At 42.8% G+C, this 12208-nt stretch overlaps 1 protein-coding gene across 2 annotated transcripts in view; it reads right to left on the minus strand.

Annotated features, from left to right (window-relative positions):
- The window catches only part of nfxl1 (nuclear transcription factor, X-box binding-like 1), a 38101-nt gene extending 26250 nt beyond the window's left edge, over positions 1-11851 (minus strand). The window contains exons 1-13 of one of the 2 annotated variants that reach the window (XM_030076343.1): positions 11719-11851; positions 9909-10108; positions 9546-9752; positions 9240-9349; positions 8124-8254; positions 6716-6760; positions 4984-5117; positions 4679-4764; positions 4417-4492; positions 4119-4219; positions 3113-3227; positions 2763-2887; positions 2538-2660 (exon numbers count right to left, since the gene is read on the minus strand). In XM_030076343.1, coding sequence (XP_029932203.1) covers positions 2538-2660; positions 2763-2887; positions 3113-3227; positions 4119-4219; positions 4417-4492; positions 4679-4764; positions 4984-5117; positions 6716-6760; positions 8124-8254; positions 9240-9349; positions 9546-9752; positions 9909-10108; positions 11719-11783 — 1518 coding nt within the window. In that variant the 5' untranslated portion in view covers positions 11784-11851. Of the gene's footprint in view, positions 1-2537; positions 2661-2762; positions 2888-3112; positions 3228-4118; positions 4220-4416; positions 4493-4678; positions 4765-4983; positions 5118-6715; positions 6761-8123; positions 8255-9239; positions 9350-9545; positions 9753-9908; positions 10109-11427; positions 11614-11718 lie in introns of those variants that run through there. The other variant, XM_030076344.1, reaches the window with a different exon arrangement.
- Positions 11852-12208: the final 357 nt, after the last annotated feature.

Here is a 12208-nt window from a genome sequence, read left to right on the forward strand (position 1 = left end):
GTGCATATAAAACCCAGACTCAAAAAGTTAAAAGTGACTGGATGTAAAAGACGAGCGAGTCCCGCTGCTGTGGATGCGGCCCCGAGGAGAATCCCAGCTGGAGACAAACATCTGTGTGTGTCTGCTGCACGCCTGATAACAGCAGATTATTAACCGTCCACATCTCACATCACAGGCGTCTGTGACACGCCACCCGCTCAACCTTTCACTATCAGATCCCACGCAGATTAGATGGCATCACGCTGACATTTACACAGCGTGAAAACACGGAGGCAGCGAGCGGAGCCGCCGGTGCTTCACGTGGACGCGGTGATGAAACTGTGGCAAAACAACAACAACAAGAGGAAAATAAAAAGCAACTGCAACTGCTGGCAACTGACGACGAGTGTTTTATGTTTTGGGGGTTTTTTTTAAACTCGAGGTGAAGTTTCCTTAACCCCCCTGTTATGTTCACATTTTTGAACATCTTTTATGTTTGGGGTCAATTTGACCCCTGCAGTTTAAACTTCCACAAAGTTATTATAACTAAAATTGTTATCAAAGTTAATGTGTCAGATACTTTATGTTTCTTTGCTGACGACCTAAATAGCCCTTTAAATAAAACATAACTCCACCCCACCCCCCCACACTTATACATCCAGTATTCCTATTACGCGACAATGGAAAAATATGCAAATCACCATAAAATCTCACTGATTGATCTAAAATTGGAAAGAAATATTCATTTGTGGTGTTTTAATGGCTTTACATTATTTCTAAGTACAGATTTTTGTTATTTATAACCAATGCGTTACAAAGTGTGTACAGGACATTGAAAACATATCATGTCAATTTCATCTTTACCCGGTAGTGCCCATTACATTAGCAACACTCATTAAATATGAAGCAAAAAAAATGATAAAATAAATGATGAAATAAATGATGTTAATCATTTATTTAGAGACGTTAAACATTGGCTGGGGTCAAACTGACCCCAAACATAATAGGAGGGTTAAGTTGTTGAGGGTTTTCAGATGAAACACGAGCAGGTTTCACTGAACAGAGTTCAAGCTGAGGCTCCGGTGAGAAAAAAAAAAACTTCATGACCTTCTATCACAAACTTCCAAAACCTTAAAAATTTGATTTGATTCCTCCGTGGTTTGTTGATGTCGCTTGTCGTCGAAAAGTTGAAATGGGGTGAAGGTCTGTGTTTGAAACGAACCAAATACTTTCTGTGACAAAGCGGTAAACCGACCCATGCCTACCTCGCTTTGTCAAAATCCAAGACTGTCCTTTTCAAAAGTTCATGACTGTGCAGGAATCCAGTGGCTGACAGACTCTGAATAAACCAGAGGTGCAGGTTAGAGGCTGACATCAGACAGGACGGTTGTTTTGTTGTGATGCCGGATCGAGACGGGAAGGTAAAGCCTTGGAAGGGGAACGTGAGTCAGGAGCGATAAATGTCTGTTATCTGAAAGTACTTTTAAATCTATTAAGTTTTATGTAAAAACCTCTCATTATCATCGCTTATTCCCATCCTTGGTATCATCTCACTCGGCTATGCTGGCTAAGCTAATTTTCCTTTTTGCTGTCCTAGGATAGCGACGATATTCATTCCATTGCATTCCTGGGGAAAAAAAAGGTGAAAGCCAACACCAGATTCTCTCTCGCCGTTTCTCCTCGTAACATTTCCATTTTCCACATCCGTGATTTTCATAGCTTCCTATTGAAGGTGGTGCTAGTGATCTGGCACCGTGCTGCGCTGTGATTGGCTGGGTCTCCATCACGTTCTTCCTTGTTTGACTTGTTTGCTCGGGACGTGAATACGGTCAAACGTGGGAGCAGTTATATCATTGGTGAGGAGATACTGTCTGTCTCTGGCATGCTGGAGGTTTGGGAGAACAGAGGAGGGGCTTTTATTTTGTTTGGTGTGTCCTACAGGGTCACATCCCACCACTGACACTTTGAAATCAAATTTAAAGACGCACAATTATTTTTTCTCCTGCTTTCAGTTCTGTCTGAGGTCGCCCCATGTTTTTTTTTTTTTTTTTGGTCAAGTTCACATCTTTAACACCCTGTTAGTGAGTTTTTAATCTGCTGATAGGACAGTCAAGCAGACACAGTTCTCTTTGTATTATTTTTCACGCAGAGTGTATTTTCAGCTCTGACTGCTGGTGAATCCTATTAACACAGCCAAATATTTTTTTTTAATTAAATTTTAAAATATTCTGTCAATGTATGTTTAAAATAAGGGTTCACCCATTCATTAATTATTTTGTCAGTTTCAATCGAGTCTTCTTGCTCCCCCTGGTGGATATCACATGAACAGCAGGAGCTGCCGAAGAATATTATGGCCAATGCTGCAGTTTCATGATGCATCTGATGCAATGTTTTTGTTTGTTTGTTCCTTTGTTTGTTTGTTTGTTTTTTTAAATAAAAAAATTGTTTGGATCTCTGTCATTTTTTGGAAAATATTTGGAAATGGGAGTAAATGGGATGAGATCAGGACTGGATGGATGGGGCGGGACAGGAGGACAGTTCCAGACCTCCACACTGACCTTCCTCCTGCACTGGTGCCTCTGGCAGCTCCTGGTCTTGGGACACTTGGAGTCACACAGGTACTCCTTATGGCACGGCATCAGCTTCCTGTATTTACCACAGCGGCACTCCTTCTCCACCTCCTGAGACAGAGACACAGCTTTAGCACGCTGTGTGTGTGTGTGTGTGTGTGTGTGTGTGTGTGTGTGTGTGTGTGTGTGTGTGTGTGTGAGTGTGTGAGTGACCTGGCGGCAGGTCTCACAGCTCCCTCGGTGACACCTCATGCTGCAGGTGTGTTTTCCACACGACAGGGGGCGCTCGCATGTGTCGCCACACGGCAGCACCTCCTCCGTGCACGGCAGAGACGACTCTACACACACACACACACACACACACACACACACACACACACACACACAGAGAAATTATATTAGACTGAACACAATTAGAGAAGAAGAATGACAAGAAAGATCTGTGTATCTGCACGTGTCGCTAAAGTGTGTTTCCATGTTCATTTGTATGTGTGTGTATACTGATGTTATCTTGATTGTGTGTGTGTGTGTGTGTGTGTGTGTGTGTGTGCGCGTGCGCTCACTGGTCTTGCCACATGGACAGGTCCTGCTGGTGGAGCGAGGGCAGGGAGGACAGGTGCCGTCGTGGCACATGACCTCACAGGTGTGATTCCCACAGGACAGAACAGACCCACACAGCTGAGGAGGAGGAGAAGGAAGAGGAGGAAAAGGAGGAGGAGGAGGAGGAGGAGAAGGATGAGGAGGAAGATTATTTAGACAGGGAAACACATTTTGTTTTAATAACAAACAGGAAGTGATAACTTCCTGTTTGGACAGGTTCAACTTCCTGAGGAGAATCTGTGTCCTCCCATCAGCGTGAAAAGGTGGAACGCTGACAGCACCTTGGCAGAGGATGCAGCTTATTGGGTGGTTGCTATGGTAACTAGGGGGTTGCTAGGATGAACAAGGTGGTTGCTAGGGTGGACTATGGGGTTGCAATGGTGTACTCCGTGGTTGCTGTGTAGAACTAGGTGGCAGCTCGATTATTATGCGGTTGCTATGCTGTACCAGGTGGTTGCTAGGGTGAACCAGGTGGTTGCTAGGGTGCATTAAGCCACTGCAATCTACTCAGTGATGTATTAGATGGTTTTTATGCCAAAATGGGTGTCTGCTATGGTGTGCTAAGTGGTTTCTATGGCATACTTGGTGGTTGCTATGGTGAATTAGGTGGTTGCTAGGTTAACCAGTAGTTGCTTGAGTGTACTTAGTGGTTGCTATGGTGAACACAATGGTTGCTAACTCATTAGGTGGTTGCTAGGGTGCACTCAGCAACTGCAATCTACTTAGTGGTTGCTATGCTATTAGGTGGTTGCTACATTGTGCTAGATTATTTCTACAGAGAAATGGGTGGTTGCTATGGGGCACTATCTGGTTGCTGTGGTGTATGCGGTAGTTGCTTTGCTAAGATTAATTTGGTGGTTGCTGTGGTACACAAGGTGGTTGTTAGTGTATACTAGGTGGTTGCTAAGGTGTTTCTGAGTGGTTGCTAGGCTGTTATGTGGTTGAAAAGAAATCAATAATGAGTTTCACCTGTTGGCACTGCCACTCTGGACTGGCACACGGTCGCTCTGCCTCTTCCCGACCACACACACACTTCTGAACACTGACTCTGGGACAGGGATCACACACTCCTGGACGAGACACACACACACACACACACACACACACACAGAGAGAGTGGGCGATTGAGAGAGAGAGAGATCACCATCACTGTCTTATTGTTAACAAAGCTGACGAGCTGACACTAGATAAGTGTGTGTGTGTGTGTGTGTGTGTGTGTGTGTGTGTGTGTGTGTGTGTGTGTGTGTGTGTGTGTGTGTGTACGTACCTGCGTGGCAGGGTTGTGTACAGGTGTGCTGTTTGCAGGGTAACATCTTGCCACATCGCTGCTGACACGACCAGGCCTGGAGACAGAACACACAACTTCGTTAATTAGCCGAGCACACAGTGTTTTTTTAAACTAACACTGTCTGTCGATGTGCGTATGCGTGCGCGTGTGTATGTGTGTGTGTGTGTGTGTGTGTGCCTGTGAGAGAGAAAATTTTATTGATTAATTCATTCATTTATTTATTCATTTATTTTAAGGATACCTTGTTGCTACAGCGACGGGGGAGGGGCTTGGCCTTGCCACACATACAGGAAACTGATACCATCTTTGGACAGGGGGGACAGGGACCTGGAACACACACACACACACACACACACACACACACACACACACACACACAGTTAGTAAGCATGTAAACTATAAAATTAATTTCACAAAATGAGGTTAAAAAATATAACAATGAATGAGCCAAGACTGAATCGTATCCAGAAGAAATGCTCTACATATTGCGTGTGTGTGTGTGTGTGTGTGTGCGCGTGTGTGCGCGCGTGTGTGTGTGTGTGTTACCAGGGTGGCAGAGCAGCAGACAGGTGTGACCGCAGGCCGGCTTGAGGTCCTTCTGACAGATGGAGCCGCACGAGTGAGGAACCAGCCAGGGGTCGTCTGGGGGATCCTGCAGCTTCCCACAGTAACACACATACCTGCACACACACACACACACACACACACACACACACACACACAGATAAACAAAGTATACTAACAAAGACTTCTGCACTGTGTTAAAGAAAAGAGAAAAGCGGGGAGATAAACATACGACTCAGCACTGGGAGCAGCCTGCTGGTTTCTCTGCTCTGATTCTGTTCATCATGTCATTATAACACACAGCTGTTTGTGTTTGAAAGCACCACAGCAGCTTTCAGACCTCTGTGTTTGTACCAAACAGTGTCTGGGACGCCCAATCGATAACTATTGATAAATCAGTAACAAGTAGATTAAAGCTGTATTGTTTATTTTGCACAGTAAAAGTTAATTTTCTGAAAGCGAACCGTTTTCCTGAGTGCACTATAATGCACATCCACTGTGTTCACTTTACTGTTATTCCATTGTTTAAACTGTTCATATGCTCATATTTCTACTTTCTCCTGTTGTTTAAACTGTTCATATTTCTATTTTCTCCCATTGTTTAAATTGTTCATATTTCTATTTTCTCCCATTGTTTAAATTGTTCATATTTCTATTTTCTTCCGTTGTTTAAATTGTTCATATTTCCATTTTCTTCCATTGTTTAAATTGTTCATATTTCTATTTTTTTTCTATATTCCTAGTTTATAGTGTTTATGTTGCTTGTTCCTATTTATTGGCTGATTTTTCTGTAAATTATGCTTCATATTTTGCTCTCCACTTTGCTGCTGTAATACTGGAAATGTCCCCACTGTGGGACTAATAAAGGAATATCTTATCTTATCTTATCTTATCTTTCCCTTAGTAGCCGCTGACATGCTCAGCAGTGATTGGCTCACACGTCCTGTCACAGCAGGCGGACCGCTGCCTTGTGATCGTGTTTTTAGAAAACAAAATGATCTGGGAAAATCACTTACAAACAGTTTAAAGGTACGCGACCGTGCAGCCAGCAGGTTGAAATTAAATTAACAGGATGCCTCGTCCACTCATGTAGCCGCAGACAGATTTCACTCGCACGAGAAAAACTTTATTCGTCAGCCTCTGTGGCCAAAATACAAACCGCTGCTGAAGCTGAACACTGAGTGATGTGTTAACAAACTATCAAAAAAAAAAAAAAAAAAAAAAAAAAAATATCAATCATTTTCAGTGCTTTCATTGCAAATATATGAATTTCACCAAAGTGCTTATGGTCCCAGTTCTACTACAGAGAGGCTGATTTTACAGGCGTGCAGCGACACCTGGTGGCAGGAGAGAGGAGCAGCAACAGGAGAAACCAGACATCAGGCTCACAGCACCAACTACCTCTGTTATTACAATAAATGATGAACCTAATGATAAATAATAATAATAATGATAATGATAATGATAATGATAATAATAATAATAATAATAAAAAATTAACTAATTAGATGAATCAGCTGTGAAAAAATGATCATGTGCTGCTGCCCTGGTGTCAATATCTGTGTGTATTCTGACATCAGCATCAGTGTCTGATTTGGAGAAACTCTATGTAACTCATAATCTATTATTATGGGAATCTGATGAACACATCACACACTGTAATGTGTGTGAAAAAATGTGAGGGAAACGACACAGAGACATGAAGGATCCGTACCTGTTGGGCGTGGCGCTGGGAGGATATTCTGCCCGACACTTTGGACTGAGGACAGGAGGAGATTTCATATTAAAATAAAATATACATTTATACTGTACATCATTTAATATTAGAAATATTCTGCTGTTTGGCTTTTAACTGTTTAATATACACCATGCTCACTGTAGCTTCTAGCAGATTAGACTGTAACGCAGTGCAACTAGAGATGAACTGAAGTCATGTTCAGCTTTTCATAAACTTAAATAAAAACTTTAATCCAGTCTGTTGTGGCTTATCTGCTGCAGTGTGAGAAAAAAATCAACTTTTAAAACATAAGACCACACTTTGTTTTGTTGCTGAATCACAGCAGATGAGCTGTAATTTCGACATCAGGTCATCAAAACAGATTTTCACATGCAGAGAAACTTCAAAGCCTGAAAATGGCTACTAATATAATGTAAAAAAAAAAATCTTCAATGTGAATGTGGTCATGTTGGTGTAATGTGACGCTCTGGCCAGCAGAGGGCGCAGCAGGAGGAGAAGGTGGGGGGGCTCAGATTCCTCAAACACTCATTTTTAAAATCAGTAAAAAGCCTGACTGTTCTACCTTAAAGGACATTTTTTTCCATTTCCACATGCAACAATGCTGAAAATTTGTTTTGTTTGATACTTTTTTTAGCAGCAAAAAAAAAAATAATAATAATAATTAGAAAAAATAGAGACCAAGTCAAACGGCTGCTGCACATGAACAATATTAGTGCATCTAAAAGAATCTGACTAACAATATATTTCTTTTTTTTTTTTAGCTGCTATAGAGCAGATTTTTGGAGCTAAAAGGCATACTTTTTTGGTTCATGCATAAAAGATGAGAGGTGTGAACGTATTTATGTGACTGTATGTGCTGTTTTGTTGTAGTTATGCCTCGCTGGATATGCATTGTTTTGTTTTGTTGTATGTTGTTGGATATGTGTGGTTTTATTGTAAGTTTATGTTGTAAGGATATATATTGTCTTTGTTGATGTTTTATGTTGTTAAATATGTTGTTTTGTGTTCTATAAATAAATAAAAAAAAGCAAAAAAAAACAATATATTTCTGGATGTATAGACGATCAAATCCCACACAAGTTTGGAGCCGGTGTGTGAGCGGGCAGGTGAGGTGGGCGGAGTCAATTTGCATATTTATAGATACACGCATACTTAATGAGCACAAGGTTTAGAGTTATATTTCACCTAAATACAGGCTTCTAAATGTGTGATATTGATAGACAGAAATGATGTTTATGGGTTTAATAAACAGCTGAAGGGGGATTTTCTAAATTATCATGATTTTTCCAAAAATGAAATGATATTTTACAGTTTCGCTGAACGTTTCTGCTCCCACGTTTGATTTTTCACGAGAGCGTGCTGTGGGTAAAGCGTCCCTCCTCACCAGGGCCAGGGCAGCTCCCTCTGACCGAAGTCTTCATCAGTGACCGAGGAGACGAGGAAGACCGAGTCCCTCGCCCATTTCTGAATGCAGGGGATGTGGAAGAGAGAGAAACAGCTGCAACAGCTCCACACCTGGAGAGAGAGAGGGAGAGAGAGAGGGAGAGAGAGAGACAGAGGGAGAGAGAGAGAGAGAGAGAGAGAGAGAAAGGGAGAGAGGGAGATTTGTTCTGATTTCTTGTATATGCCAGTGTTTATGGATGTTTATATATTTGTTGTGTAGCTGTTTGTTTGTTTGTTTTATCCCACATGTTTGCAGGTTTGTGAAGACATGCAACATAAGAAGAATTTCCCAGTTTGGGATCAATAAAGTATATCAATCTATCTATCTATCTATCTATCAACATGACATGCGCTGTGGATCATTAGTGATTTTGTTGTTGTCTGTGTGTGATTCTGTATGTGACGTACAAACGCCTGTTTGTCAATAAAGCAGCCTTTGAATCTGCCCGTCAAACAACAATAACTAATGAAAAATAAACAATAAAATAACAGAGTAAAGGATTAAAATAACAATAATACTAATAATAATAAAAATGAAAATAAACCACCAATGAGAAACAAACTGCTGAACTGAACCTGAAATGTAAAGAGGAAGAGAGAGAAGGAAGAGGAGGAGAGGAGGAGGAAAAGGAGGAGGAAAAGGAGAGGATGAGGAGGAGGAAGAGAGAGGAGATAAGAGGAAGAGGAGAAGAGGAGGAGGAGGAAGAAGGGAGAGGCAGACAGAGGTGGAAGAGGAGGAGGAAGATGAGGAGAGAGGAGGAGGAGGAAATGAGGAGGAAGAGGAGGAGAGAGGAGATAACAAGAACAGGAGAAGAGGAAGAGGAGGAGGAGGAAGGGAGAGGAGATAACAGGAACAGGAGAAGAGGAGGAGGAAGAAGAAAAACTATGAGGAAAGACAGAAAAAGTAAAAAAGAAAAGACAGATGAGAGAAAAGAGCAGATGAAGAGGAGAGGAGGAGCCTCAGACAACCAGCTGCTACTGTGTGTGTGTGTGTGTGTGTGTGTGTGTGTGTGTGTCAGTGTGTGTGTGTGTGTGTGTGTGTGTGTGTGTGTGTTACCGGCTGGGCTCTCCTGACCGAGGCGATGCAGATCAAACAGGTCAGAGCTCCGGACTGAAACACATCGCTGACATACTGACCCGTCCTGACCAGGCCGCTGACATCACCGCCTGGCACACACACACACACACACACACACACACACACACACACACACACACACACACATGCACGCACACACACACACACACAGGGAGCCCAGACATGAGAAACATCATGAGAACACTGATCGACCCGCTCGGAGGAAGCGCTGATGTCACTGCTCAACGTCGAACACGGTGGTTGCCGTGGTAACCGCGCCCTCACCTGTCTGGTCGGTGTAGGTGGTGAACGTCGACGCCAGGATCTTCCCTCTCTTCCCGTCCTTCATCTCAGTCTCTCCGTCGCCGCCGCCGTCGTCGTCGTCATCATCATCGTCAGAGGAGGAGGAGCTAAAGTGGCTCTGGACCAATCGCTGAGCGGCGGCCTGGTTGGACTTCCTGATCTCCTCAAACTTGGATTGGACGGACGCGCCTGTCAATCAAGGACAAATAAAGACACTGATCATCAGCTGATCGATAATCACTGCAGGAACAAAGAAGGCAAAAGAATTCAGAAGACAGTGGTGTGGGAAAAAAACTCTCTCACACACACACACACACACACACACACACACACACACACACTCACTCTGTTCAGGTTCCGGTCGAACAGGAGCGCTTGTTTTCCCGCCTCCTCCTCTGGCCGGATGGGCGGGTGCAGCCGGTGCTCCCGGTCTCTCTCTGTCCTTCTGCGGAGGTCGTGACCTTTCACCTTGACCCCCCTGACCCCGGCCACGCCCCCTGCCCTGCTGTCGCCAGGCCGGCTCCATGGCAACCGCCTCCGAAAGACTGAAGGAGAATAACACAGCAGAAATTTTAAAAAAATAGGGTTCGACCAATATGTTGCTCTTCAACCTGATGCTGACTCTAAACTGTAAATTACTATGCACAAAATAAAATAAAAAATAAATAAAAATAACAAGAAAAACTACAGTAGTATCTTCTGAATGAAATGTTTCAATTGAATCAAATCACTCTTCATTTTTATGGCAGCTTTCATGCAAAACAGCAGCACAAGATGCTTCAAAGTACAATGAAAATACAATACAATGAAAACAGAACCACGCATAAGGAGCGATTAAATATGAAACACTGAGAATATTCCCAACACTGAACAAAAGATAAGATGCTGTCAAACATTACTAGAAATGTTTTTAATAAGAGCTGGGGAATAAACGATGATTTCATTACGGGAGGACACGCTGTCGTTCAAAAACCATCAGATTATCAGACTGATATATCCCTAAACCGATAAACCCATACGTCTAAGCTTAGATAGATAGATAGATAGATAGATACTTTATTCATCCCAAAGGAAATTCGCAGTTTTTCAGCAGTATCCACAGATTACAGATTAAATAAATCAATAAAAAAAAGATTTAAAAAACAAAGAATAAGATCTAAGTACAACAGAATAAGATCTGAGTACAACCCAGTGTGCAAAAAGCAATGTGCAAAAAAAAAAAAAAAAAAACAGAAAAAACAGAAAAAAACGTGTGCATGGGTGTATAGAATGTGCAAATTTAGAAGAAATATACAGTATAGACATGATAAATAGCAGTAAGCAATATAAACACTATAAACAAGGATTATATAAAAAAAAACAGAAATATGAACAATTTAAGCTTAAATAATTTAATGATCATTAAAGTGATAAAAGTGATTATTGGTGTATATAATGTACGCCGAATTGAAGAGGGCACCCGAGTCATTTGAGGAAAACCTTCATCTTTTTCCTACAGCGCGCGCGCGTTGGACGAGGATAAAATAACCCAATTTTTCCATGGAGTCTGGTGTGACGTCGTGAGCCTGCGCGGTGACGCCGCTGCCTGCCCGCGGGTGACGTCAGCCACGCCGGACTCCAACGTGCTCTGTGTGCACAACGACGGAGGAGCGTGCTCGCGTGCCGTTGCACTCCAAATGCATGAGCACGTGAACGAGGCAAACAGAAAACAACAGCGTGACTGTCCCGCCGCCGGACTCCCATTCATTTGAACGGTGAATTAGTGTCAGCGAGCCTACAGGGCATAAACGCTGATTCCGCTTCACTGCTGATCCCCGGTCTGCTTTAAAACTGAACTAAACCGTTACATGCTAACGGAAGCTACCTGTTCACCTGTTCACCTGCTTTGCACCGTGAACGCGCCGTTCTTTAGCAGCCACCAGGTGACGTTAGCAGCACCAATCCACAGTGAACTGGCTAGCCGGCTAGGTGGCTAACTCATGCTAACTGCCGTTCATAAAGACGTAAAACTCCGTCAGAACAAATGTCGCGTCCCGCGGACACGCTCCTGTCTAACATCAGCTCCTCCTCGGCGCGGCGGCTCATGTTGGGAGATAAAAACACAAACTGATAAAGAGTTTACACAGTTTCTTTCTTTTTTTTTCCTGCAACACACCTCAGCTGTCGGCAGCGAGTGGAGCCCGGGACCCGGTTGACATGCGTGGGGGCTTCGCAGTGCATGCCGGGAGTTGTGGTCCGTGAAGGCTGCGGGCAGTCGGGCGGTCCGCGGAGGTTCGTGTCAACATAAAACTACAAGTCCCGTCATGCAATGGGGAGGAGAGCGGGGAGGGGGGCTGCGCGACGTGTCACACGTCAGCTGGACGTTTCATCCTGCTGATATCAGTCAAATCCTCGTTTTTATGGGAAATTAAAAAGTAAATATAAACTATTAAACTCATAAACACCAAGAAAGAGGTCAAACTGTCAGCCTACTGAAATATGAAAATATGAATAACTTATGTGTTGTATGTTTTCAATAATAAGTTTATTTTTCCAATATTTTTATTAGAATCTTTATTTTATTTTATTATTTATTTTACTTCATGGTGTTGTTTATTTGACTCAATATTATGTTGAGCATATATCAGAAATATTTGTGTATTTAA

The sequence above is a fragment of the Myripristis murdjan genome, chromosome 18, assembly GCF_902150065.1.
Source record: "Myripristis murdjan chromosome 18, fMyrMur1.1, whole genome shotgun sequence".
NCBI lineage: Eukaryota > Metazoa > Chordata > Actinopteri > Holocentriformes > Holocentridae > Myripristis > Myripristis murdjan.